Raw genomic sequence first — 26,931 nt, forward strand, 5'->3', positions numbered from 1 at the left:
TCAACTCACCTCCCTACCCCGTCCTTTCTGTCAGAAATGCGGTCATTACATGATGCGCTTTTCCCGACGACCGTGTCCACGTGGCTGGATATATGGCCAGCCGTGTCCCGCTCATCTCGAGGCTGTCGAGTCCAGACATCTCGGCCCAGTCGGCGAGTGGCTGATTTTTTCTTCCCTCGAAGACCCGAACTGGATGGAATCTTCGCTGAATCCTTCTATGGACCTGCGGTCTTCGTCCCAGGTGCCGGAAAGAAGTCAACAGGGGCCGTTCAAACCTCCTTGATATCGTGTGAGATTATCTTTGAACCGTATTTGCACGTGGTTACCCTGTGTCTCTCAATTCGTTATCGACTATCTCAATCACCTCACAGGTTGTCTATCCAGAAGATATGTGTCTCGAAGGATATACAGCCACCGCGGTCTTGGCCCGAGACCCGTGCGAAGCCCTCAGTCCGGTCAGGCTGGTCGAAAAGATGTATATTTGCAACGAGGGCAACAAGGTCGAGCTTGGATGTTGACCACCAACCTGTATCCCTAAGTCAAGTTACATCAGCAATTCCTCGTCATTCTGATCATGTTCAACACAGCTTCCAGTTTCTCCTTCCTGAAGTTCCTGGTGGTGGCAGGTGTTGGTCTGTTTGGTGATGGGTACCTGAACCTGAGCATTGGACTTGGTCCTTCCCCCTTTCCAAAGCTATGTTATCTCCATGCTGACTCTTGCAGCTGTTCCCATGCTCGGATATCTATACTTTCAAGATGACAAGAACGCGGTCCCTACAGTACCAGCCGACACGATCAAAGCATCGCTCTCTATGGGCATGATCGTGGGTCAGATCGGTTTCGGAATCTTTGGCGATGCCCTGGGCCGTCATAGAATCTACGGCAAAGAGCTCATGTTGACAATACTTGGTACCTTGTTGGTTGTCCTGATGCCCTGGAGGGGCTTCTCGCACCATGATGTTATCGCGTGGATGTCTGTGTTTCGAGTGGTGACGGGTATTGGCATCGGCGGAGGTAAGGAGCGACGAAAAGCCTTTGAGAGAATTGATGTCTAACTCGCCGCAGACTATCCGATGACCTCAGCTTTGTCGGCCGAACACAATCCTCTGCGGTCTCGGGCCAAACTTGTTCTGACAGTGTTTGCCTCTATCGGTCTCGGAGGCATGACCTCAGGCATAGTCTACCTCATCCTCTTGGCTGCCTTCAAATCTTCTGTCAATGGCAACATCTACCACCTGCAATGGGTGTGGAGGTTGTTGTTCGGCATCGGACTTGTTCCCCTCATCATTACGCTATATTTCCGTTTGACTATGCCTGAGAGCACACCCTATCGACAATGTGAGGACTCCCGCCGCTTTGTGAGGTATTCACTTACAACTTCTAGATGTCGCCGAGGAGACATCTCTCAAGAAGGACGGCAAACGAGGCCTGCATGAACAATTCCGAGATTTCCGGGAGTATTTCTCAGAGTGGAAGCATGCCAAAGTCCTGTTTGCCGTCAGCATGTGCTGGTTCCTCTTGTAAGCTAGTCAACTACTCCTTGTACCCTAGGTACAACGTACTGATGGAAGTTCAGCGACATTGCCTTCTACGGTGTCAACCTCAACCAGAGCATCGTGCTCTCGAGAATTGGCTACGGCAAGGGGCCCACACCATGGCACACCCTGTGGAATACTGCCGTTGGCAACATTATCGTAGCGGCTGCGGTGAGATGGGATTTTCTCTCCCTATCTGTTATTGATAAGTTCATACTGACTTCCTCGAAAGGGGTATCTCCCAGGCTACTATATCGGAATCTTCCTGCCGGACTGGATCGGGCGCGTGAAGCAGCAATTCTACTGCAGCGCGCTCGTCGCAGTCCTGTACGCCATCTGGGCGGGCGTACTCAACCACAGCTCCACCGCCGGCTTGGTAACGCTGTTCACACTGTCGCAACTAGTCCTCAACATGGGACCCAACTGCACGACCTTTCTCATCCCGGTTGAAGTCTTCCCGACCCGCGTCCGCGGCACAGCGCACGGTATCGCCGCAGCGTCGGGCAAGGCGGGCGCGATGGTGACTGCGTTTTCGTTTGGCTCGCTCACGGACGCCATTGGCCTGCCTGCCGTCCTCGGAATTCTGTCCGGGATCATGGCGCTCACTGCCCTGTGCACCCTGTTGATCCCCGAGACCAAAGGCCGTACCCTCGACGAGATCGAACAGGGGGTCATCTATGGTGTCAAATCCAGCACCGATGGCGGCACGTCGAGCGCAGGCGTGTCTCCGGTGCTGGATGGCAAGACAAAAATCCATGTGAACGCCGATGGCAAGGGCAGGGACCTCGAGTCTATGTGAGAGACTGCCAGCTTCAAGGCTCGACTCTGCAGGGCTACCAGAGGGTGGGGGCAGATTGAGAGTCTATATCGTTCTCTTTTGACCATACGGGAGGCTTGCTCCAAGATCTCACTGTCTTTACCTTAGAGGAAAAGTCTGGCTAGACATAGATTGTCATTGCGCATTTCTAGCTTCAATCTTTGCGCTCATTTGAATGCATGCTTGGTCGATCGGGGTCTCGCCCGTCGTCAAGGACTTGTTTCCAATCATTAGCGCTAAGAGAGCATCATGGCTTCTTCACTTTCAAGCTTCGCTGCGCTGCGCTTTCTTCATCAAATAGTGTACAGAGTCCATGTCACCATGAATGGCTGCTGTCGCCTCGTCGTCCTTCCTCAGACCATTTCATAATCATCTTCAATCGAAGGTAACGACATGTCATCGAATGCCTCCCGCTCTGAAATGACGCTGAAATCATCTCCATCGCCGTTGTCGCAATACAGGTCAAGGAGTTCCCTCTCCCAGGGACCGTCCACGTCGTCGGCGTCGACCTCCTGGGGAGTGTCGTCGGAGTAACATTCGCCATCGAGGCTAACATAGCGAGGTGGCCGCTCACCGCGATCATTGCGACCCTGATCCTCCTCGTCGTCCCAGAATGGTTCACACAACCAGCAGACCGCGGCGTCCATATCGAGATCATCATCTAGGGCTAAGAACTCGCCATCTTCAGCGGCGAATTCGAGACACCGGGATTTCTGCTTCATCCTGCGCCCAAATTCGAGCTCGTTCCACTTCCAGCAGTATTTCTCCCGGATCCTCCTCCCTTTGTGGCGTCTTACGTCGAGCGGCCAGATATCCACGTCGCGGTCTAGCCACATGTCTCGTTTTGTCCACTTTGCAACTTTGATGTCGGCGGCATCTGTGACGAGCGGGGCGCAGCTTGCGAATATGTTGATGTTTGGATAGAAGCATTCTCGGGGAACTCGGGTCACAGAGAGGTACTCCTGGTCGATCCAGCCGGGTTGCACGCAGCGATATCCATAGTATTTCTCGGCTTGCTTCGAGGTCCGGTTTCTGCTGCGTCTCTGAGATCGTAGGTCTTTATGTGTCTCAGAGCAGATGGAGTCGTGGGTACGGCGCGGCATCGCGGTATCTTATTCTCAGTTTGTCTTATAGAATAGGCGCTGTGTCAAATGCAAAGGGCAAGGAGTTGGTGCAGATGGATCAAGGGATTGATGCCTTTCAGCCCCTGGGAAGGAAGTCAATCATGTCCCGTACTCTTGAGGAGCTCTTGGACAGGCTGCTAAAGGATTTATACTCTTTGTCTTTCGTTCTGACTGGTGACTCACTGCTGACGTTCATACCGGGATGAAGATGCTCAGCCTTGCGGAAGTTGTTTGGGGCGTTTGTGGCCATTAGTGAGGGGCGCAGCCTCACCCGCCATACCTAGCCAGCCAAGTTGATGCGGGGATGCCGGGCCATGCGGGCTCCCCATTGAGAATTGGCTCATTAGGCCTCATCAGGCTGAAGGGGGCTGAGGAATAGGGGCACGTCGTGCATGTGGCCATCCAATTTAGGGGCGCTGTTGCTCATAGCACCCCAGGTGACTCACCAGATACATGGTAGGCCACAAAGAAGTAACTCGTAGGCCACACGGAATTGTCCAGGAGTTCCGACGCCGATGGAGAGGAGTTCGTCAAATGTTGTTCTATCTTGTTCCCTCTCTACCTAGTACCAAGCAGGGTTCCTTCGGCAGTCGGAATAGGTTGACTGAATTGCGTATGGACAAAATAGAGTCCTTGAGATCTAGCCTGTGAAGTGCCAGAGCTGCAAGCTGCGCTGTCCGCCGCAATACTCCACCGGTGGATTTTTCTTATCGATAAGAAAAAGTTGTCTCCGACTTTTTGCTCCTCACTCAAAATATCACCATTGCACCTGCGCCAGCCTCCATTTCTCCTCGTCCAACGACTTTTTGCAAGTACCCGACCATGGTCAAGGCAAGAAAGAAGAAGAGGACTCATGTGCCCAACAATGACGGGCCTGGAAAGCCGGGGCAGGCGAACCGACGGCCCAAGAGTATGGTTATCCGCATGGGCGCAGGCGACGTCGGATCCAGTGTGACGCAGCTGGCGCGAGATTTTCGAGCAGTGATGGAGCCGGATACTGCAAGCAGGTTAAAAGTGAGAAGACTCGGTGTATCGCTCTATCATGCTCAATGTTGACCTCTTTACCCAGGAGCGACGAGCGAACAAGTTAAAAGACTACACCGCTATGGCTGGTCCACTGGGTATTTCGCACCTCTTCCTCTTCTCGCGCTCGAAATCCGGCAATGTCCACCTCAGAGTTGCGCTCACGCCCCGAGGACCGACCCTGACTTTCAGAGTCGAACGTTACGCTTTATGCAAAGACATAGCGAAAGCCCAAAAGCATCCCCGCAGTGGAGGGAAGGAATATTTGAATGCGCCACTCCTGGTCATGAACAATTTCACCTCTCAAGCAGGCGAAGATGCAAAAGCCGACCCTATCAAGAAGCAGCTCGAGTCCCTTACTACTACTATATTTCAGTCAATATTTCCTCCCATATCCCCACAGACGACCCCTCTCAGCTCAATACGAAGAATCTTGCTATTGAACCGCGAACCTCAATCTGATGGTACATATATAATCAACCTCCGCCACTATGCAATCACAACCCGTCGAACGGGTGTTTCAAAACGAGTCCGCAGATTTGATCCAAGCGAGCAGCGACTACGAGAGAAGAAGTCGGGAGCTCTGCCGAACCTGGGCAAACTGGAGGACGTCGCGGACTATCTCCTCGACCCATCAGCCGGGGGTTACACGTCTGCTAGTGAGACCGAGCTGGATACAGATGCTGAAATCGAAGTTCTTGAAACCACGACCCAGCGAGTGCTGAGTAGGCGAGAGCAACAAAGACAGCAGCAGCAACAAAAGCAACATCAAAATGGGGAAAAAGATAAAGACACGACGATGAAAGAGTCCGCGGCAAATGGCGGAACCAACGTAGAGAAGCGAGCGGTGAAACTGGTCGAACTCGGTCCTCGAATGCGTCTGCGCATGGTCAAAGTGGAAGAAGGCATCTGCGAAGGACGGGTTATGTGGAACGAGTTTGTGACCAAGACCGACGCCGAGGAGAAGGCGTTAGAGGAGAAGTGGGAGAAGAAGCGGGAGGAAAAAGAGGCAAGACGGAAGGAGCAGAAGGAGAATATCGAGAGGAAGAAGCTGGCCAAGAAGAATGCAAAGATCAATGCTAGCCAGGGTGACGGCGAAGCTGGGGAAGATGACGACGAGGAGGACGAGGACGAGTGGGACAGTGATGACATGGAGGATTGGGACGACGATCTGGACGACGATGTCGCTCAGGGAAATGCGAATGAGAATGAGAGCGAGAATGAAGAGTGATTTTTTTTTATTGTTGTATGCTAGACACGGCGATGCCTTCGCATCAGAGCTGAGTGCTCATCCGCTTGCGGCTTTCGTGTGGTCCTTTCTGTGCCTCCGATAATCGCTGTCGGTGATACGTGCGTGCGCGTATGCGTACCGTATGGATGCATGCCTGCTCGCTAGCTCTGTGTCAGAGTCATCGCGCCTGCTTCACCTGGTACTCTGATCTTTCTATTCCTCACCCGTCGCCATGTCGTTTATCATTGTCTCGTGTGTCTTTGTCGATATGTTCCGTGACCACATCAATCATTTCCCACATGACATATCCCAGAATCGGATTTTCCCATTTTCCGCAATTTCCGTTTGCAAAAAAGATAAGAGAGTATCCTATTCTAATACCGCATGAATGAGGCCGGGACTGCGCAACAGACAAGTCACAACGTGGTGAAGGGTTCATTTCTTGGCCGTCGCATAGCGCTTGACCCACTCGCGGGCTTCCTTCTCATACGCGGCATAGTCACTGCGGTACTGGTCGGCGATCTTGCCTTCGACGGCGTCATCAGGGTTGGGTTCTAAAGGCGAATTAAACGACATCGTGTCAGCACTGGTGAACTGAGATTCGTGACACGGTTTGACGAGGCTTTGAGGCCCCCTACAACTCCTCACATCCCGACTCATCCCAGCCAAGGCAAACATTCACAGATTCAAGTGTTCGTGCTCGGGTAGAGCGAACGCAACGGTTCGGACTTGATCGTGAGGCATGCAAGCCGAGAGACAGGGTTTGATCATTCAGAGGGGTCCAAGGGCAAGGTTCCAGTGTCAACGTACCTTTCAACAACTGTCGAGCGAACTCCAAGACTGCGACGATCTTCGTGCTAGGTTTCCAGTCGGACTCCCTCAACATGCCCAAGCACATGGTGCCGGAGTTTGGTGGAGAGTCATTGGAGATGTTTGGGTGGTAGATCTTGGTGGTGAAGGTCACAGTTGGTGGTTTGAAGGGGTAGTTTGGTGGGAGAGTCAAGGAGAGGTTGAAGAGGTGACCCTGGAAATAGCGAGGAAGTGAAGGTAGGTCAGCAAATATTTCTTCTGTGTCTGTTTGATTGTGCCCATTCTGCAATGTCCAGTGTGACAGGCCGCAGCGTAAGGACTGGGCAAGGCTGCGTTGGCCCGGACAGTATGCAAGATCTGCGCCGAGCACAAAGGGTTATGCCCACAGGAGAGACTGGCGACAACTTACAGCATACGGCGATCCAGCTGGTCCCTCCATGGTGACCTTCCACTGGAAGAGATTCGCCTCATCGGCCAAAGCGACCGTGATTCCGGCGGGAGGAGAGGTGGTGAGTTCACCGAGTTCCTGACGCGCAGGGTTAGCACTATACAGACTCCGCAGCCTTCGTCAGGGGCTATTCTCTTGCCTTAGTGATGCGCTTCTGGCTAGACATGGTGGATGCAGAGTTGGATGGAAAGTTGTGGGTTGGTCTTCAGAGCCTCCTCACTGCCTAGCCCTGCCGTTCCGCCTCAAGGCTGCTGGAACGGGAGTTCGGCAACGGAATGCTTTTGGGGATGCAGACTGCGTACGCTTGAGGCGATCAAGCAACTGATACCTCACGGGATATGGGGCGGAAGAGAAGTTTGAAGTGGTTGATAGAGGGATGTTGATGGTCTATCTCAGGTCCATGTCAGAGAACAATGATCGGGCTGGTTTAAGATGGGGTGCAATGGCAAGTGATCGACCGTAGTCCACTGCTTCGGAGGCGCATAGGCAGTATATACGCAAAATGTCAGTGCAGCGACAACAGCTGGTGTTGAAGGCACCCGCCATTTGTGGTATGAATTTCTTTTATGGACCGTGGACACAAGCAGACCCGGTTAAGCTTGTGGTCTTCATTCTACCTGATATCCTCTCTTTCTGAGTCTGACAAGACGCCGCCGCTGGGAAGTCGCTCAGGAGCAACAACGCAAAGAACACCCGATCCACGTTCATGTACAAAGACAAGTACCTGACATAAAGAGTCTCGTAGCCCATCACTCATCCATCGGTGCCGCTGCTTCTAAAAGTGACACACAGGCGACAGTATTCGTGAGTCAAGTCCAGCACATGTTGTGGCAGATTGGTGCTTTGGACGATAGAGCGGATCTTGACGGCCCCTTCCTCTTCAATGAGCTTCCGTATCGAGTAGAAGAGTTCCGGCGAAAACTGTCACGTCAATCAGCATAAACATCGAAGGCTCTGGTGTAGATTGCTTACCTCCGAGTACCATCGGTATTGCCAGGTGATAAGTCGAATCAAGCACGCCAGTGAATTCCTCGTGTCACCTTTCTTCTCGTACATCCGCAGTATACCCTTCATAGCCTTTGGAGAGAATCGAATGTTCAAACATTGCTGATATGCTTCCAATGCCTCGTTTGTGTGATGTAACCGCTCAGCAAGGTCTCCCAGGATCTCCCACTCCGCGGCTGATTTCTTATACTGCATTTGTTGTTGCCGGTACTGGCCCATTTCCGTCCGCCATATTGTGTATATCCGGAGGTCTTCATACAATACCATGAAGAGGTTGTCGAGCCACCGCTCGCACAGGCGTTTGTTCTGGAATTGTGGATAGTGTGAATGGGACGTATCCGGCTCATCACTGCCCGACTTGACTTCTTCGGCTGCAATCGTGGGCACCGGTTTCTCCATTGATCGGTGGGCCTTGATCTCGGCGTTCTCACTCTCGTTGACACCGCCGTTCAGCGTAGGTGCAGTAGAGGAAGATTCATCGAGAATCTTCTCCTCGTCAAGTTTCTTCGGCTCTTCCACACCAGAGCCATCGTCTGACTCGTCATCTTCGTCTGCTCCGTTTTCATCCGCTTTGGAGTGGCCATTCGGAGTGCCGGACAGGGCGATTGTGCTCGCATTCTTGCTAGTGGGTATCTTCGGGGTCACCTGGTGCTGCTTTTCAGACCGGTACTCTTCTTCCATCACAAAGACCTGACTGCGGGTCCTCAGGAGCGTGTCCCATCCGATGGCCGCAGCGATCCGTGTCAGTAAGCTGTATGCCTTCAAGAAGGTCCCTTGATACGTGGCTGCCTGTAATTTTCGTAATGAGACATGGACTTGATCGAATGGTTCTCCGTGCCTGGGCTGTCCCTCGTCGATCTCATCCAGCGCACTCTCGGGTAGGATTGGCAGGAGCACCCGACTTGGCTCGGGCATCCTAGGCGAGTCCTTATCCTGGTACGAGAACATAGGACAGGAGTTCAAGGTAAGCAAGGCCAGATCCCACTGCTCAAGGTCAACATACACCTCTGCCAGTCGAGCCCAAGTACTGAATTCACTGGGAGCTGCTGTGACCCCTTGCTTCGCAAGTTCCAAAGCCATCTCACCCTCGCCTTTGCTCTGGCAGAAGGCGGCTTGACAGTCAAGAAGGGCATAGTCCATCGGAACATCCTGCAATGAATCATGTAGAAGCCGCACGGCTTGGATCTCTTCGTCTCCGTCCAATAGCACCCGGGCCAGTAATGACGAAACTTCGACGTCCTTTGTCCGTAGCTTCTCGAACAAGTTGATGCCTGATGCGAATCGTCCTGTTGTACGTATGTATTTCAAAAGTCCCGCTGTGAGATGGTTGGAGACCAGGTTGGGGATTTGTATTTCGGGGTCCGACCCAAGTTGACGGCCACTGAAGAACAATCTCTCGGCAGCTTCGAAGAAACGGTGCTCCAACTCAGTGTTAATGATGGGATTGAATCTTCGGACGCCAATAATCTTCTTTATCGTGTCACCGCTACCATTGTCTGAGTATGAATATGCTCGCAACACTGCGCAGAGAAATGTCTCCAGCCACAAGTTCTCTGTTGCAACTCTTCTGTCTCCCCTTTCGTCCACACAGTAGCTCTCTACACTTCCGGGGATTTTGACTTCGACCCGCATATCTAGATGCGAAAAGGCATTGTAGCAACAGTAGAGCCCTGAAACCACCTTGTGCGTTTTGTCCGCAGGATTGAACGTCAGAGTGTTGACATACGCCGCCAAGCTCGCGGAGGAGGAGGCATCGATGCCGGTAACATGGTGGTAAACGCCAGTCTGCTTGTTGCCAGCTTTGACGCTCTGCTTGACCAAGTGAACAAGATCAGGAGGGCCCAATTCGCGGAGTCCTGGGAGGCTTTCTGTGCGTGCGTCTACAGCGAGGCCGATCTCATCATCTTCAATGATCCTGCAACAGACGGTCAGCAGGGACAGCAACGAATAAATAGTATCTGGAGGGCGACTGACTCTGGCACTGCCGGCGCAACCATGGCGGCGCACCCTTTTCTGGGTGGAAGTGGACAATTAATTTGAGAACAGATTGATAAAAAGCTAGGCAATCGAGGCGGTCCGGCAGCACCTTTCGCTGACACTCGCGTTGGGAAAGGAGTAGTAGAAGACCTGACGAGCGCCGTCAAACAAAAAGGTCTTCAAGCCCTTATTACTGCGTGAAATTTGGATGCTACGTGTCTCATCAATGCCCGGGGATTGTTGAAGGATCAATTGAGTGCATTTTCGGCAAGCTTTCCTAAACTGGAGTTGCGACTGTCGCCTCGCGTTCGACTTCGACTGTCGACATCTGGACGCGTTGACGGTAGACAATACGCTATCATAACGCCATCATAACGACCATTAACCTCGACATCTTCACTGTCTGAATGGCAATCTCATCCGTCTCCTGTGTCCGTCAACAAAGGCTGCATCATCTACGCTGAATCTAAGATGACTCTCACCCAGCACCGGATGAATTGTCGCAGATCAATATTGGCAGAAACAGACAACTTCTAACACCAGACTCATCATGTCTGCCTTTACCGCTCTTAATGTCGAACCTGAAGACACCTTTGAAGAGGAGATCGATGACACGCGAGAGATCCAGCTGGAAGAGGCCTTCAAACTTTACCAAAATGCCCTGAAACTTCATTCTCAGGGTCCCGACTACTTTCAAGAAGCCAAGGATGCTTACGACGAACTTCTGAGATCCGAAGTCTTCAAATACCCAGATGTGGTCTCGGATTTTCAACATGACGAAGTTGACGATGAGGCGACAATCGTCGTCGCGCAGACAGACGCCGGTGCACTATCTCTGCTCCCTAGCAGTGCCGCTGATTCCTCCGCAAGCTCGGTCCCACAACTTCTTTATCTCGCCTTCAAGAACAAGGGTCAATTTCTGCTGGATGTTGCTCGCCACCACGTCTCAAACCAGAGGGGCTCTCGCTCCGAACTTTGTCAGTACTACGCCAAGTCCTGCAAAGAAAGCCTTAGACAGTTCGCCCAAGCCCTTGAGCGCGATGACACCGATCTCGACTCCTGGAAGAAAGCTGCCCGTGTGGCAGATGTTCTGTCTACTCAGCGAATAGCACGATTTTGCTTGGAGAGTGTCCTAGCTGGCGAGGATGAAGATGGCGAACAAACCATCGACTTATCAGGTCTCGATGAAGCCTTTGCAGCTGGGGAACTCGAGGAAGTAGTCACACTGGTCCAAGATGACCTGAGCCGTCTCCAGAGTTCGGACGTACGACCAAAGGATAGGCTTCTGAACATGTTGAAGAAATCAAATGACCCATACCCATTCCTACCGAAACATACAACAACTCTCGAATACCTCGATGACAAGTATCGCCCTCTGAGCTTCGCGGTGAGCCAGAAATCTCTACGACCGACTTCTCCTGATCTGTATTCCCTGGGCAAGGAGATTTTCAAGACTATGGAAGAACTTCAAAATGGCGACTCTTCTCTCACTAGCGCCAGTACGATAGGAGTAGACTTGAACATGACAGACCACGGAATTGAGACGGCACCGGCGTCTGACAATGTGGGCAAGCAAGCCAGTGCCATCGGCGCTGGACAGGACAATACGTCGCAAAGTCCTGTCCAACATCCAGCAGAGACAGGAAACCAGATTGAGCCGCCACCTCAGAAAGAATCACCACGAGATCGGGGTGCTGATGAATTGAGCGAAGCAAGACAGCGAGAGAACGATAACCCGCCGGATGGAGACACGATCGTGATGCGACCTTGTCCAGCACCATCGAGAAAACGTTCAACAACAGTTGCTGGCAACGATGAAACCGAAGGGCGAGCAAAGAGTAAAAGATTGCGAGCGAGAGAATCAATGGTCGACCTAACTGCTCAAGACGATGAAGCATCGCATGAAGATCCCCAGTACTTCCTGGACCAACTTGCTATCTTCGAGCAGGCGGATCAAGCCACATTCGACGTAGCGAATTCCCTTCTGATCAAGCTTGGTATGAAACTATACTTGTCAGCCGAACAAGCCAGGCAAGCTTTCTGGACGGCTACCGATGAGAAAGCCGAAGAGGGTGGTCCCGAAAGTTCCCAGCAAGACCTACAACTTTCTTCAGACCTTCGCTTGGTCTTGATGAACTGGTCAGATGACAAGGGCCAAGCCATCGTCAACGGTCATAGTAATCAGGATTTTCCAGAAAAGGCGACCGGCATGGCTTTGTTCCTGCAACACCTCAAACCTGATATTCCCAAGGAGATAGATCGCCCCAGGAGCTCCGACAAAGTCATTCTGGGCTCCCTGGTCACTCTAATCAATGCTGAACCATCAAATATCTACGAAGCCGCGAGCTCCTGGTTGTCTTCGGTTCTCACTGGCTCGAACAGCCTGGGCAAGCCATGTCCATCGCCGTATCTAAGTGAGAAATGGACGGTCGATATTAAATACATGGTGGGTGAATTAGCTCGTATAATGGAGCAATATCTATGGGAGGTTTTTCAGCAGCGCCTTTCCTCCCTTTCCAATTCGAGTCACAAGCAAGTCGATGGAATAAACTCGGAAGTCCGTTCAGCTGTTGAAATGGTCGAGTCTCTCTTCGAGATATTCCTTGATCGGGCCGCTACAACCTCCGAATCAGGCGGAGACTTTGACTATGCCAGTCAAATCGGCCATGCAGACCGCCTGAAGAGATGGTCAGGTCTGGCGAGCGAATTTATGCAACTCTATTTCAACTCTCCTGCTGCTGGGCTGAACGATCCTCTGGTTCTCCGCTTTATCTGGGCGTCAGTTGCCCAGGCAAGACTAGACGACAATGTCGCCAAAGAGCATATTGTTTCGCTGCTCGAAGAGCTGAAGGCCTTGCTGGAGAAGACCAATGCAGACCCGATCTTCCTACCGAACAATGCTGCGATGTCTGTCATCTCTGTGGCTGCCATTGATCGAGAACTCTCCGCTCTCAGTACGCGCGATTTCTTCACGAGCGTTTTCGACGACGATAACAGCGACCCTGTGGCTGTAATCGAGAAATTAGAGCCTATCTTGGAGTCAACCCCTAAATCTGGAGAAGGGAGTGCCGGTTTCCAGCACTCAACCCAGGCTGAAGAGCTCGTCCAATTTCTTGAATCCGGCGACGCGGCACTCAAATTGTACCTATGGAGACGGCTTCAGAATGCTTACACAGCGATTTCATATACCCCCAAAATCGTGTCTTGTCTTCTCCGAGCGATTGAGACCATTGTAAAGGAACTGTCTACTCCACGGCATCTTGAAACGGAACCAACGAGTCGGCAGATCACGATGCTCAAATGGTTACATGATGCGGACGAGGTGATGATCAGATTGCTAACGAAAGTCCTCACCGATTCTAGCCCGTTTGAATGTGTTGATGGTGCCCACCTTCGTTCATCTTTGAGGGCAGTCGCCAAACTTGTGAAGTTGCTACACGGATTTGTCATCTACGATGATTCAATACGCGTGGGTCAGTCTACCGGGCCTCAACTCAAAGGCGCCACCTCAACAAAATTGTACGAGAGGAGCAAGGATCGATTCAAAGAAATGCTTGTCCGGGCATGGACTCTGCAATATACGCTATTGAAGGAAGCGACTGTCCAAGAGCCTTCGTTGTACCCGCGAGCAGCTGACGACCTGGCAGAATATCTCTGCACAGTCCACAACTCTTTCGGCCTCCGACAATATTGCAAACATGCCAATAAGTCCTTTGTAAAGTTGGTCAAATCCGAACTGGGAGGCCTCGCTGCGGAACAGGACTACACTGGCGAGATTGCTCAAGTATTCTTCGATCTCTATCAGCTCCGCTTCGCCAGTGGTATTGGAGATATCGACCACGGCTGTCCTCCGGAAAATCTGGACAAGAAGACGGCCTGGTCCTTGATCCCGACGATAATGAAATATGCTGAACGTTTTAACGTCAGAGACTTAAACAAAAGCGAGCTCAAAGCTACAATTGACAAAATGCAGCAAGCTCTAGGGGTGATTAAGAGTCCCCCAACGCTGCAGCAAAACAAACGAATCATTTCTTCGTACCTGAAGTCGATTATCAACGCAAATGACTTGTACCGGTGCATCAGAGGTATTGGTGATCTACCCACACGTGTTGTGCAGGCGGACACGCAGATAGCTGCAAGCAGTGGCTGGTATTTCATGCTTGGGCATCTCACGCTTGCGAAATACAAGTCGATAAAACGAGTCAATCCAACGCCAACCGACGATTTGGATGTTGCTGCGAGCTTCTTCCGTCAGGACTTGGATCACAACATTGAGAAATGGGAAACTTGGTATCGTTTGGCACAGGTCTACGAGGCCAAGATTGAAGACGACTTGATTTGGAATTCCACCAAACTCAATGACTCAAGGGCTGATATTGCTCTGCTCGAGCGTCAAGCGATTCACAGCTACATCATGGCTACCGCGGTAGCCTTGCGATCTGCTGATCACCGACCGGAAACTGTAGAGAAGGTTGAGGACATGCTCACAGAGTTTGCCACTCGCTTGTATGCGTCTTCTCGTCCGCCACTGAGTATGGAAGCATTCAAGACCGATAAACATATACGTCATATGAGCAGCATCGTTGACATGAGAATGTCTAAGCAACCATATCACAACCCCCTGGGAGAGTATGCTCTGTGGCATTTTGCAGCTTACCTTCTCGAAAGGAAAATGACGGATCGGCCCAAACCATGGACGTCTCACTACACCCGCGCAAAGTGTCTGTGGAAGATGTTTCGAAGCGCTGAAAATCAAGGTCGTGTCTCTGCGGAAGCCGTCATAGAGGCCATTATCGAGGCCATTGAGGCTCTCCCTAAGAAGGAGAAGACCAATGAGCCAATCTTGGAACCTCATTTCAAACTTGTGTCGATCGTTCACAAGATGGTGAGCACCCAAAAGATCTCACGTGCCCAAGCCTTCCAGTATCTACAGGCATCACGTTATGCGCAAGGTGTGCCTCTGTCCGAGGACCAAGAAGGGGTCGATTGGGTGCCTTACATGCTGGATATCTTGAAAAAACTTGGACATGCGGACAAGTCCAATTGGCATCATAGGATCACAGACCGCGCTGCGCATGTAATATATGATGATGAGCCGAATGCCGCCGGGGCACTTGGTGCTAAGCATCAGTTCACGCAACAGATATTCACCAAAACCATGACGATGCAAGTTTGGAAGCCTGAATTTGAGCGGCCCGGGCGTCATTATGTCTATACTGGGCGATACATCTCTTTCTTCGTTCACATTCTAGAGCAGCTCAACGATCGCGGAAACTTGGACGCACTGGTCCGCCGCATTCGAAGGAAGACTACAGACTTTCTCGATCACACGAAGGTCTGGGAGGATGTCGCCACAACATATGTGCGGCTGCTGAGACGACAAGGGCAAATACCTGAAGGTCGGGAACGAGCATTATTCGACGGCATGAACCATGAAGAATTCACCAAGAAGTCAGAGATGATGGAGAAATGGGCTCATGATCCCGACACCACATCAGTATATTTGGATATCATGCGAGACGGTATCGACCTGAAACGTCTTAACAATAGTCTGATGAAGGGTCCAGTCATCGACGACCTCATAGGGGATTCGTACGCTTGTCTTTACGAAGAGTTCATCAAGCAACTGCCTCCAGAAGACCAGCCCAAGCCACATCCTGCTGCCCTCCCACAAGGCACGTTCATCAATATGACGACTGATTTTGCTGGTGGTGGCGATGACGGTGCCGAACGTGCTCGTTTGGCCAACGTGCTCCGCGCACAAGGCGACGGTGCTGCTGACGGACCGTTGTCTGTGTCGATCTCAGCGCCTGTTGGACTTGGGCTTCAAAACGCGCCCACACCTTTCCCGGTTCTAAGTGGCCAACCAATTCCCGAAGTTCAGCGCGAACGAGCCAGACCCGGACGTACAAAGACAGTTACCCGACGCGAGATCCAGCGCAAAGCAGAGGCCGCCATAGTGAAGCCGCCACCAATCAAGACGCCCATTCTTTCCAAAACACCTATTGTGGAGTTGCCTTCGAAGGCGGAAGTGGGAATAGAAGCACCAATCGACAAACGGCTGGCCGAAACCAAGGACGAGGACATAGACGGTAGCAGAGCGAGCTCTCGGCGGGGGTCTATTCAGGACAGCGCTGATGGAGAAGCCGACGCAGAAGATTCGGCAAGTGAGCTAAGTGAGCTCGAAGATTTGGATGAAGAAAAGAAGGACATGCTCGAAGAGTACGAAGTATCCAGAGAGAATGCGGATGATGGAGGTGAAGACGGGGCAGAGGATGCAGTCGATGATGCTGCTGAAGATAACGACGGCACAGAAGACGAAGACGAGGAAATGCATGATGCAGAGGATGAGATTGAGATTCAAGACTCGCAGGAAAGGGTCGGCAATGTTGCACCAAGCAATAAAGGCAGCCCAGGCGACGACGAAGAACAAGAGTTTCATGAAGCACGACAGGAAAACAACGACACAGTGGACTAGGTGACTACTGCTGACCACGAGTCTGGCTCTCCTAGACGGTGGATCTACAAGCCAACTCAACCAAAGGCCGGAAGAGATGTAGGGACTGCCGTTTCGTTGGGCTTTTTACCACCGTTCAAGGCCGTGCAGCGTGTGAGAAGGTCATCAAGGGCGACATGCCATCCCCTTCAGTGCCGCTAGCGAGGGCGGAAGATGTTAGAAAATCAAGATAGGACTCCTCAAATCCAAGTCAAACATGATCGGTGTACACAGCCTCGATGTCTCTTCTCTTCATACCGCAAGGCTCTGATGTAGCCTCGTCTCGGACGACATAATGCCGAAGTTCACCCAAATTTTTGTTTCCCCAATCCTGGAACGCACCCAGTCCCCGGTGTCGACACACATTGTTTTCTGGCGCAAAGCTATGTGCGCTTCACGTCCCCTTCTGCAGATGTGTGTTTGATGCCTACTTTTGCTGCTGCGGTCCCAGTTTCCTTCACGAGCGGGCTCGTGCCACATCGGCTTGTCTGCCGCAAAATCTATACTTTTTCTCCGCGGCGCCGCGCTGCTGCAGAACACCGCCCACCCACGATTCGACTATCCTCGCGCCTCGCAATGCCGCCTACTGACGCACGGAAGAACCAAAGCGTGGACAGCGCGGCTGGCACTGGCACTGCTGGCACGGATGCGAACTACGCGAGCTACACCACCGCCGACCTGGTCGCGCGCATCACGACCCTCGAACGCCAACTGCGCGAACAGACGGCGCTTCTGGCGTCGTTGACTCAGACGACCAAGCCTCCCCCCTGGTCCATCACCGCGGAAACCGCATCCACGACCACCACCACGCAGCAAACGGTCCCATCTCGCAATCGATCCCGATCCCCGCGCCGCGCCCGCGCGTTCAACCCCGCTCTGTACTCGACCCGGCACATCGCCTTGAAGTTCGCGTACATCGGCAGCCGCTACGGCGGGTATGAGCACGCGAACGGCAACCTGACGCCACAGCCCACCATCGAAGAGGTGCTGTGGAAGGCGCTGCGGAAGGCGAGGTTGATCTCGCCCGAGTTGGCCGAGGGGACTGACCAGAGCTACGACGTGGTTTGGGCCGAGGACAAGAGGAGGGAGAGATATGTCAAGCGTGCGGGACAGGGCGGGGGCGAGGGCGAGGGCAAGGTCCGGCTGGATCTCAGCTGGGAGGGGTGCCAGTATAGCAAATGCGGGAGGACGGACAGAGGCGTGTCTGCGTTCGGCCAGGTTATTGGGGTTAGAGTGAGGAGTAATCGGGCGCTGGGAACCAGTCGAGAGCCTCCGTCGAAGGAATCTGTTGAGAAAGGGGACGGCCGGCAAGCGGACACAGAGCAACAAAATGGCCAAGAGGAGGGCGAAGACGATACTATGCCGTCCATAGATGCCACCGACCTCGTCGCGGACCACCATGCAAAGCCTTTCGACCCGGTCAAAGACGAACTACCGTACATCTCCCTCCTCAATTCAATCCTTCCACCCGACATCCGCGTCCTAGCTTGGTGCCCTTCTCCGCCACCGACATTTGACGCGCGCTTCTCCTGTCGCGAGCGCCGGTATAAATACTTCTTCACCAATCCGGCATTCTGCCCTACCCCCGGTCCTCTCGGTCTCCAGCGCGCGGATGGAAAGGGGTCGGCCAGTGTCCGGGAGGGCTGGCTCGATATCGAGAAAATGAGGGAAGCCGCACGGAAACTCGTGGGCGTACACGACTTCAGGAACCTTTGCAAGATCGACGCTAGCAAGCAGATGCCCAATTGTGTGAGGAGAGTGACATTTGCGGATGTGGTGGAGTTCCCCGAGACCGGGACAATGTTTCTGGAACATCAAGGTCTGAACCAAACGGGGCTGGTTTCCTCTGTCCTCGGAAACGGGGTTTCGCCAGCGTTGGCTGGAGGTCCAAAGGTATATACTTTCTGTGTCCACGGCACCGCCTTCCTGTGGCATCAGGTGAGGTGCATGGTGGCGATATTGTTCCTTGTCGGTCAAGGGCTGGAGGAACCGAGCATTATCGATGAATTGCTTGATATTGAAAAGAATCCTCGTCGACCCACGTACGAGATGGCGGATGACGCGCCATTGGTGCTGTGGGACTGCATATTCCCTGACAATGATACCGGAGACGGCGGAATGCTGGAAGACTCTTTGGGGTGGCTGTATGCCGGAGATGCAGCCACCGTGCCTGCGCTCACGACCAACTCGACTAAGAATGACGGTAAATTCGGCACTGGCTCCGTGATAGACGAGCTCTGGACCCAGTGGCGCGATGCCAAGATGCAAGAGCTCCTCGCTGGCAGTTTGCTCGATCTGGCCATCTCTCAGGGTGATGGCACGCCTCTCAAGAGAGGAGCGACACGAGACGGGCCCCGAAGGGCCGGTGGACGAAGTCAGAAAGTCTTTGATGGGAGTAGCAGAGCAAGGATCAGCGGGCGGTATGTCCCTGTGATGAAGAAGCCGCGGATGGACACCTTGGAAGTTTTGAACGCCAAATGGGCGAAGAGTCGGGAGGCGAGAGACAAAGCCAAAGAGGAAGAGTTCGAGGAGACGAATGCGGAAGTAGAGTAGGATTGAGGTGCTCCATTTCAGCGGATGCCGGAATACAAGCATTTCCGACCCCCTCGCCAGACTTCCTCGAGGATTTCCCGACGAGGGAGGAGAGTCTGGAGGTCAAACGAATGTCAGTGTCCGGAATTCGCTGGGCATCAGAACCAGTTCGTCGCCGCCAACGGAAGAAAATGCTTACCGGGAAGACGACCACCACCTCCGTAGCCCCCTCGACTATCACCGCCAGGTAAAATCGAACTTCGAGCCCTTTGAAGGCTTCATGGATAACGATATCCTGTATCTGCGTAGTGGGGATGAATGTCGTCGTTGCGCCGGTGAAGAAGTAGCGCGACGATGTGGATGTCTGGATCCCGAGACCTTGGAGGACCAAGAGGGACTCTTCTGTGCCACGAGTTAGAGCAGTCCACGGACAGGTTCATGGCTCGTGTCAGGAAAACAAGCGATGTTGGAATAGGAATTGCTGTTGATCCTGGATACCAAGAGCCCCCAGCACGCCCATTGAGCGAGGACACGAGATAGACGGAAGCGAGACGGCATAACGTACCAACATAATCCCTCCTTAGGCACGCGTAGATGATACCGAGGCTCACGGGCCCCAGAATCCACCATTCGGCGTGTTCAGCAATTGCTCTGATCGTCCCGCCGGCCAGACTGAGCTTGAGCCCCAAGTCGACATACGCGTCGAGTTGTGAGTGCGGCGCGTCGATCCGTCCTTTCGTGAGGTTGACGAGAACAACGCCCAGGACGAGCAGGACCCGCAGCGCGTACTTGATAAGGGTGAAGACGGGGACACGGGGCAAGTAGGAGTGTGAGGGCGACCCTTTTACCGACCAGGCTTGCGAAGGTTGTCGCGTCGAAACGGTGAAACTGACCGTGGTCGGGCTCGGGAGGTGGATGGAAAGATACTGGCTCGGACCGGTGAACATGGCTCCATGACTACGTCCAGTGACTGATTGAGGAGGATATCTGGATGGCCTTTTTGGATGGAGGTGGTATTTGGGTTGAGCGAAAGGGGTGCAGACGCACGTACGAGGTACCTGGAGAGTGTCCGCTACAGGGAAACCGTGGGGTTCGGAGCGGAAAATCATTGCGCCGATCCTTCAACTTTCTTCCGATTTCACATGTGTATCTATCTCACTTTGCGCAACAATCCTCACCAGCAATATTTCTTCATATAACCCATCACCTCAGGGAACGTTGCCAAATCAGCTCTCAGTGCTCTCCAGAGATGCTTCGAAAGCAGTAAATGTATCCAAGGTCGGTCGTGGCTTCTAGCATGTACATGAGATACTTAAGTCCCAATCTCCAGCCGACGCTGTTACAAAGCCCTCGCATTGAAGGTGCGCGCAGACAACTCTTCCGCTCTCAGTCGCGTCGTGTAAGACCTTGATAGGTTATTGAAACTTGAGCCTTTTAGGACCTGTATCAACGCGGTCCTACACCTTGCACTTTTCGAAGTAATCTGGCGCGAATCGGTACCGACATGTGGGAGGCATAGAGACGTCACTGTATGACTCGTTGCTGAGAAAGTGCGAGACCAGTATGGAGCAACATCAACATCGAACGAGTTGGTCTCCGTGTCTCCCGATCCTCCGGCGTGTCTCCGCAGCGAAGGCCATGGAGTTAGGCATTTGTCAACGAAGATGATCGCTGGGAATTGATTTTCGCAGAGCCTAGTGAGCGACTTGTGAGCCGTGCATATCCAAGCGCTTCCTTTGGTCCTAGGATTAGTCCCCCGGAAGGTCCACAGGGTGTCGATTTCAAGACCACTTGACAAGCGCATCCCATGTCAAGTCCCATTCCCAACGAAGACAATGAGGACGGCAGCGAAGGCTGCAGTGGCCACGAAAGTCTCAATCCTCTTCGCCGGTGTGACCACCACGGTAACAATGCTGAATAGGAAGGTAAAGCCCACGATCGCACCTATTCTGGCGCCTCCACGCTGAATGAAGTACAAGGCAAGTGAGCAGAGCGAAGGTATCATCGACGATAAGACTGTGCTGCAGATATTCACGGTTAGGAGCACTAGCTTGTCCGAGTAAGAGTAGATCGGCATCTGCTGTCTTGCACCCGTGTATGCATCAGCAATACAGATGCGCTGCTTGTATTTGTGCCCGAGCAAGGAGTGGTACCACGGGAGGAATCGAGTGTGAAGGAAGTACGTGAGAGGATCTCTATGGTCGGTGGGCATAGCTATTGAGGTGAGATCCTCTGCGTTCTCTTCATCCCAGACAGCAGCTTCGACCCCATGGAAGCAGCCATGGCCGCCTTCAAGGTCCAAGTTCCATCGGCGAAGGTGCCTGTGATGCAAAGGATCGACGGAGGGTAATTGAGAGACAGCCCGGTAGTGAAGGAGTGCGTTGTCTTTCATCTAGTTAGGAGGTGCTTAGAGATCAGCGGATGGGGACTGCGCACTATATCTCTCCAGTTTTGCGTCAAGCCGATCCCAAAGAGCCCTCAGCGTCGGGCTGGGAGGGGGATCTCCAGAAGTTTGGGCCTGGTCGAAAGCAAAACTGGGGACCCATTTCTCCGTATTTGCAGGTTTTCTTTCCAACTCCGGGTGCAAGCCCAGCCCCTGCCTGAGGTGTGCAATCTCGGCCTGCAAAACGTTGAGTTGGAGAGCCTGCAGAGGCATGAATCGCCGAAAGATGGCGAATTCGGGCAGACCGGCTTGCACCGATGACAGACGAGAATAATCGTCCATTTCAGAGATGGTGTTCATCGGATGTTGAGACGGCCTTGACGACTCTTGCTACTGAGACGGCACTGTGCCCGGAAGACCTACGATGGCAACCACCGCCTGAATGGACGGTGCCGGTCGCAGTGAGGCATCTGCATGTGAACCCCCATGCCCAAGGCCCGCAGGATGTTCCTCACGTAGTTAGCACGGACACCAGTTCGCAGGGTAGGCGAACGAGCCGTGCCGCGTATCCCGAGAACTTGCTCCTAGGTGGGACAAACAAAGCGATGGGTCAGCGGGCTGCAGCGTCAAGTTCCAATCACATTCAGCTTAGCATTTAGCAATGCCAGCTCCGGTCCAAAGGAAGCATGGCGAGCGTGGTTCTCTTCTCCAGCGCCGGTGCGTCCCAGGGAGATAAAACGGGGGGCATTTCCCAAAAGCCAGGGAAGTCTGCATGGTCGTCCTTTTGTCTTCCTTTGAAATGTTTCATTGTCTTGCCAAGGATGCCTGGGCCTGCCAATTTCGATCTGGGCGGTGTCTGTGGGACATGGGCTCTGGTATAAAGACCTCGTCCTCTCTCTCTTCCATCTGCGACAATGCATTCGGCAGAATGGGGCCTATGCTCAGGCTGACTGCGAGAACGGGCTCCTTCGGCCAAAGATACAAGAAGATGCGATGTCATCTGCTTTCGTAGAGGAGCTGCCAGCGGCCAGTATCCGAGTGATCGGCTTCGAGGAAGGAAGTATGAAGTCTGATTCACTTGTAATGTGTTGGATTCGTTCGGCGCCGCTCTAACAGCGCGTCGTTGCAAAGAAAGGTTGAGTGTTCCTATCCACGGCTTGTGGTGGAGGTCGCGGTCGACTTTCGGCACTCCGCACCACGAATTTTACACGCACCAAAACTCTAACGTCCTGCAATGATCTCAAGCACGACAGAAGGCTTTACATGTTCCTGCCCATGCACTTTACCGCGTTCTGTTGCTCTTGAACCCTTCTGACGCTTCTGCTGTGCCATTCTTTGCGAACCCTGACGCTTTCTCTCCCTTCTCCCAAGTCATATCGGCGTTCGTCGTCGAGTGCGCCACTGCATTCCCCGTTCAAGCGTTCCGCGTCCCTTGCATTGCATCGACATTCGATTTGCCCTTCATCCAACGTCCGACTCCGTTCAGATACATTAGCAACGACGCCTGTACTGCACCGCCATCACCACAAATCTTCGGCCATCCGAGCCGAAGGACCTCGTGACTCGAAGTGAGACTGCAGCCGATCTAGAGCATCCAGTCCATCTGGACGCGTCAAAACAAGGACCTGCACATCTCCATTTAAAGGCCTCGGACTTCAAGAGCAAGAGTGGCGCAGCAAACGACATACACAGTCGAACGTAGCCACATTCCGGGGGACAAGCGGGAAGGCCAATAGCTTTCAAGCTCTGGCGTTTCTGAAGATCAAAACACTTCTGGGTTATATAAGGTGGTCGTTGACAAGAGGCATTTCTCCCGGATCGACAACATGACGCCAGTGGAGTCAAGACAGCAAGAAAATGTGCTGCAACGTTGTGATGCCCGGGGCAAGTATGTGGCGCATTCGGCCGCAACTGAAAGTGTATCTTCAGTTTGCTTTGGGGAGCCGAATGGGTATATGATTGATATCGTCGTCGAAACAGACGGAGGAATCAGATACCTAGGCCGGGCTCAGCAGGACACAGGGTGTATGCCTAGCCTGATAAGCGAATCAACTGCAGTTCGGGCAGAAGCCTGGGGCCTGGCCACCATCGATCGGAGCCAACCCATAAAGGCCGGAGGACTTGTGGTGTTCGAAGGGATTGTGAAGGGAGCGGAAATCAAAGTCGAGGGTAAAGTGAGTCTGAGATTCTCTGTAGATGGTGCTCATTACTACCGACACACTTTCTTGGTGGTCCCAGACGATGATAGATTTGACATGTTGCTCGGCGCAAAACTCCTCGAGAGGGGTGCCTTGGTTCCAGCAAGGCAAGATGCCGCCAAGCCCATGGCCGGTCGTTTGTAGAGGTTGCACAAATAGCTTCGAATCCTAAAAGAAGGAATCAAGTGGCCCGAGATGGCTGTGGTGGTGTGCTGAGCTGGCCGCCTGCCGCCATTAGCGATGCGGCTGATTTGAACAATGGGCTTTACAGGGGCAATTTCTGAAGGTGGCTTCCGAATATAGTGCTGCTGTGCTGTTGGGATGAGTCCGTTTGAGACAATGTCATCGAGAGCCTCTTCAACATTGTTATCGATCGCCCTCTGGACTGGCGACACGCCACAAGGTTGCCCGGGTGTAGGCGACCTGGTTGGCAATGAGTGCCGTCGTCCTCGGTCCTCTCAGCAATTGGGCCGCGACCACGACGCTCTGGCCAATGCCTTCACCTATATGCTGAAGAATGCGAGGCAGCCTTTCGATGGCTCTCCTAATCCCTGCAGCACGAGATTGAGGGTGGTCTGCAAGTGAGGCTATGGTAAGGCAACTTTACCAGAGTCCTGAGGTTATAAATCGAACCCTTCTGTCCTCCTCGTGAGTCCTCTAAGGATCAATAGAGACACACCAAAGAGAGAAAAAGCAAAGGAGACGCTGCTCTGAGGATGGCGGACAACGCGAGATCAGACTCGAATCTATGCGAAATCGTCATAGAATGTAACAACAAACTACCAACACAGAAGTTGGCCAAAAAGAACTGGCAAAGCGATCAACGCTGTGAAATCACCGAGGCATGCGTCCAAGATCTCGGTTTCTCCATTGTTGACATGAACGGGGAGAAGAGGAAGTCCTTGCGGCTTCGTTGGGCCCCGAAAACTTCGGCGAAAAGTCTGGAAGATGAGTTCTTCATAGTTTCCGAAGGTGACCACGAGATATTCTTGGGCCAGGAAGCCTGCGACAAGTGGTATTACGCCAGCAACCCCGGAATCTATCCCTGCTTCATGAAGAAAGGTGCGTTAGACTTCAAATCTGCTCCTAGTTCATTCATACTTGGGGGGATGGAAACACGCTGACTGTCTTTAGTGCCGAGGGAAATCGTGGCGAAGAAGGAAGAGGAGAATAAGGCGCGACAGGCACAAGAGATAGCTGCAGAGAAGGCGAAATGGATCGAAGGTTTTCAGCGAGAGCGACCGAGTCCGTCAATCGAAACCCCTGGGCCACACCTCTGATAGACACTGCATCAGCCCGAAGACATCCGGAACTCAAACCCGCCCAGGATGGCAGCGCTGAAGGGCTGATGATGATTCTGACTGGTATTTGGTGCAAAGATCTGTGGCCCTAGAGGGCCTGGGCTAATGTGCTTCTGCCTATGATTGTTGATTTTCAGTAGCAAGATATTTTCTTGCCCCATTCGTGTGGGCAGCTAATACGGGGAGTCGAAAATCTATGCCTCCTTAGACTCTGTGTGTGTGTGACCCTCCAAAAGCCACGTCTCTAGCCAATCTCGTGAGGCGCCCAATAGCCTGTCTCATCATGCAGTCTGCTCCAGATCGACGATTGACAGCTCGCTTCGGGTGAAACATATGCTGTCAGTGGCACGTATCACGAGAAGAGAAAGAATGGTTCAATGAGCATCCTTCGAAGAGCCTCATCTTTGTCAAGGGTCAAACAAATAAAGCTGGTGTTCAATGCGAACTACTGCACAAGGCTACGTATTTACTGGTCAGTTGACCCGCTCAAGCTCTATCAGACGCACTGTTCACTAGCTCCTGAAGGTGCTCGAAGACGAAAGGCTGAGCCCTCATGCCATGCTGGCCGTTCCCTTGCCTTTGCACAACTCGGGTTTTGCAACTCTACGGTACCACTGGGGATACAGCATCACTCATCTCCAGATGGAACATGCTCGTCAGAAATCAACTCGTGTACATCCACCGTATATATATGCGCATGTTATCTCTGTAGCCGCTGCGTAGTTGACTGCCTCTGACGACGCCGCCTAAATTCACTCCAGAACATCCATGATGCGCACCAAACAGGAGCCAAGATGATGACGGTTGTCATGTCCGGTCGCTTCCAACTCTTTGATGATTTGAGGATGGTCTTTTTCTGCACCGTTCAGGCAAAATTGACGCCGGTGGACATCTCTGCTGGTTTCTCGTTTTTGGAGTACACCAATCCAAATTTGTCACCGACCTCCACGGTGCAGACATTGGTGCCGCCGCCAACTGCGATCAGAGGAGTGCATGTTTGACCTTCTTCTTCTGATCCTTAGGCAACCGCATATCTGTCTCTGGTTCAACCTTTTCGCAGGTGGATCAGGTGGCACTTGTTGCTCTTCATTCATCCATCTTTGGAAGCAGGAAGGTGGTTGATTTCTTTCCTTGTGCTCATGTAACAAGCCTCTGGGAGGCTCGTCCTGAACCAGAAAAAAGGGTGGCAACGTGAATCGTCATTTGTATGATCTCACACTCATCCTTGTCGATTTCTCTTTTGTTTTAAATCACCTAACGAACCCTTGTATGCACCCGGGCAAGTGCTTCATCCCTGCGCAAGTGAGGAGATGAGGATGTCGTTTGCGGATCTTTCACGATCCGTGTGGGAAAGCAGGTAGAGATTGCTCGGGGCCATCGTGGCTAACCGCAGCTGCTGGGATTCCGCGGATCTCTTTGGCAGTTATCATCAATCTTTGGAATAATGGCCAATTATACTCTTTTCCTCGTCGGTCCCAAGAGGGCCATGCTCTGCAGAAGTTTATTCTCTGGGCGACGAGGCCAATCAACGGCCCGTTGAATGTCGTCGCAGAGATTGGGACAGAAAGCCGACGTCCTTGACGCCCAAAAAATATTGAAGGAAAAAGATGGGAATATGAGTTGAACGAGGGCAAAGACGGTGAGTGCGTGAGGAACTTCCTCCTAGGAAATACAGCGCAACCGATGCGAGCAATCCCTTAACAGTGCCTCGGCCCTCGTTGACCAAACACGGCGTCAGCTCCGATCAAAAGATGGACCCAGAGTGAGGTTCCTATCGCCGTCAAATGCGGCAGCGTGCCCAGTCCGCGACCATGCCTGAAGCAGCTAGCCGCCTAACCCGGGAGCCAACCCACGGCTCTTCTGCAAGTTGACGACAACTCTCCACAACCCTCCACAACGACAATATGGAGTCAGCAAAGCCATGTCACCGCCTCCTTCTGTGATCCACACCGCTTCGTAGACCTGGCAGTCGGGAATTGGCATCTGTAGTACTTGCCGTTAGGGAGACCCCATCCCTAAGCAACGATGGAGAAACTACTTGACTACGCCTC

The 26,931-nt window shown here is 52.8% G+C and overlaps 11 protein-coding genes across 11 annotated transcripts; 6 read left to right on the forward strand and 5 right to left on the reverse strand.

Annotated features, from left to right (window-relative positions):
- Positions 1–371: 371 nt before the first annotated feature.
- On the forward strand, positions 372–2,334 carry PV07_11858 (uncharacterized protein; the record flags this gene model as incomplete). The annotated part of the gene is made up of 6 exons (XM_016399332.1): positions 372–674; positions 724–1,014; positions 1,066–1,338; positions 1,385–1,520; positions 1,577–1,706; positions 1,768–2,334. The coding sequence occupies exons 1-6, from the start codon at positions 575–577 to the stop codon at positions 2,332–2,334; spliced, it is 1,497 nt and encodes a 498-aa protein (XP_016243894.1). The 5' UTR covers positions 372–574.
- Positions 2,335–2,440: 106 nt separating this feature from the next.
- PV07_11859 (uncharacterized protein) lies at positions 2,441–3,600 on the reverse strand. The gene has a single exon (XM_016399333.1). The coding sequence runs from the start codon at positions 3,453–3,455 to the stop codon at positions 2,706–2,708; it is 750 nt and encodes a 249-aa protein (XP_016243895.1). The 5' UTR covers positions 3,456–3,600; the 3' UTR covers positions 2,441–2,705.
- A 548-nt stretch (positions 3,601–4,148) lies between these two features.
- Positions 4,149–5,953, forward strand: PV07_11860 (uncharacterized protein). Its single transcript, XM_016399334.1, has 2 exons — positions 4,149–4,490; positions 4,546–5,953. Exons 1-2 carry the CDS (start codon positions 4,299–4,301, stop codon positions 5,728–5,730), a joined length of 1,377 nt encoding a protein of 458 aa, XP_016243896.1. The 5' UTR covers positions 4,149–4,298; the 3' UTR covers positions 5,731–5,953.
- Positions 5,729–7,370, reverse strand: PV07_11861 (uncharacterized protein). The gene is made up of 4 exons (XM_016399335.1): positions 7,128–7,370; positions 6,950–7,066; positions 6,541–6,754; positions 5,729–6,284 (listed from the first exon to the last, which is right to left on the reverse strand). The coding sequence occupies exons 1-4, from the start codon at positions 7,152–7,154 to the stop codon at positions 6,166–6,168; spliced, it is 477 nt and encodes a 158-aa protein (XP_016243897.1). The 5' UTR covers positions 7,155–7,370; the 3' UTR covers positions 5,729–6,165.
- Positions 7,371–7,492: 122 nt separating this feature from the next.
- Positions 7,493–10,174, reverse strand: PV07_11862 (uncharacterized protein). Its single transcript, XM_016399336.1, has 3 exons — positions 9,968–10,174; positions 7,961–9,908; positions 7,493–7,909 (listed from the first exon to the last, which is right to left on the reverse strand). The coding sequence occupies exons 1-3, from the start codon at positions 9,988–9,990 to the stop codon at positions 7,742–7,744; spliced, it is 2,139 nt and encodes a 712-aa protein (XP_016243898.1). The 5' UTR covers positions 9,991–10,174; the 3' UTR covers positions 7,493–7,741.
- Positions 10,175–10,334: 160 nt separating this feature from the next.
- PV07_11863 (uncharacterized protein) lies at positions 10,335–16,690 on the forward strand. Its single transcript, XM_016399337.1, has one exon. It carries the CDS (start codon positions 10,521–10,523, stop codon positions 16,446–16,448), a length of 5,928 nt encoding a protein of 1,975 aa, XP_016243899.1. The 5' UTR covers positions 10,335–10,520; the 3' UTR covers positions 16,449–16,690.
- Positions 16,691–16,809: 119 nt separating this feature from the next.
- On the forward strand, positions 16,810–19,303 carry PV07_11864 (tRNA pseudouridine(38-40) synthase). The gene has a single exon (XM_016399338.1). It carries the CDS (start codon positions 16,890–16,892, stop codon positions 19,017–19,019), a length of 2,130 nt encoding a protein of 709 aa, XP_016243900.1. The 5' UTR covers positions 16,810–16,889; the 3' UTR covers positions 19,020–19,303.
- Positions 19,037–19,945, reverse strand: PV07_11865 (uncharacterized protein; the record flags this gene model as incomplete). Its single annotated transcript, XM_016399339.1, has 3 exons — positions 19,037–19,114; positions 19,198–19,400; positions 19,564–19,945. The coding sequence occupies 3 exons, from the start codon at positions 19,943–19,945 to the stop codon at positions 19,037–19,039; spliced, it is 663 nt and encodes a 220-aa protein (XP_016243901.1).
- Positions 19,946–20,670: 725 nt separating this feature from the next.
- PV07_11866 (uncharacterized protein) lies at positions 20,671–21,723 on the reverse strand (the record flags this gene model as incomplete). The annotated part of the gene is made up of 2 exons (XM_016399340.1): positions 20,671–21,383; positions 21,435–21,723. 2 exons carry the CDS (start codon positions 21,721–21,723, stop codon positions 20,809–20,811), a joined length of 864 nt encoding a protein of 287 aa, XP_016243902.1. The 3' UTR covers positions 20,671–20,808.
- Positions 21,724–22,609: 886 nt separating this feature from the next.
- PV07_11867 (uncharacterized protein) lies at positions 22,610–24,219 on the forward strand. The gene has a single exon (XM_016399341.1). The coding sequence runs from the start codon at positions 23,208–23,210 to the stop codon at positions 23,721–23,723; it is 516 nt and encodes a 171-aa protein (XP_016243903.1). The 5' UTR covers positions 22,610–23,207; the 3' UTR covers positions 23,724–24,219.
- PV07_11868 (uncharacterized protein) lies at positions 24,204–24,878 on the forward strand. Its single transcript, XM_016399342.1, has 2 exons — positions 24,204–24,641; positions 24,714–24,878. The coding sequence occupies exons 1-2, from the start codon at positions 24,296–24,298 to the stop codon at positions 24,857–24,859; spliced, it is 492 nt and encodes a 163-aa protein (XP_016243904.1). The 5' UTR covers positions 24,204–24,295; the 3' UTR covers positions 24,860–24,878.
- The last annotated feature ends 2,053 nt before the right edge of the window (positions 24,879–26,931 follow it).

The sequence above is a fragment of the Cladophialophora immunda genome (assembly GCF_000835495.1).
Source record: "Cladophialophora immunda strain CBS 83496 unplaced genomic scaffold supercont1.7, whole genome shotgun sequence".
Classification (NCBI taxonomy): domain Eukaryota; kingdom Fungi; phylum Ascomycota; class Eurotiomycetes; order Chaetothyriales; family Herpotrichiellaceae; genus Cladophialophora; species Cladophialophora immunda.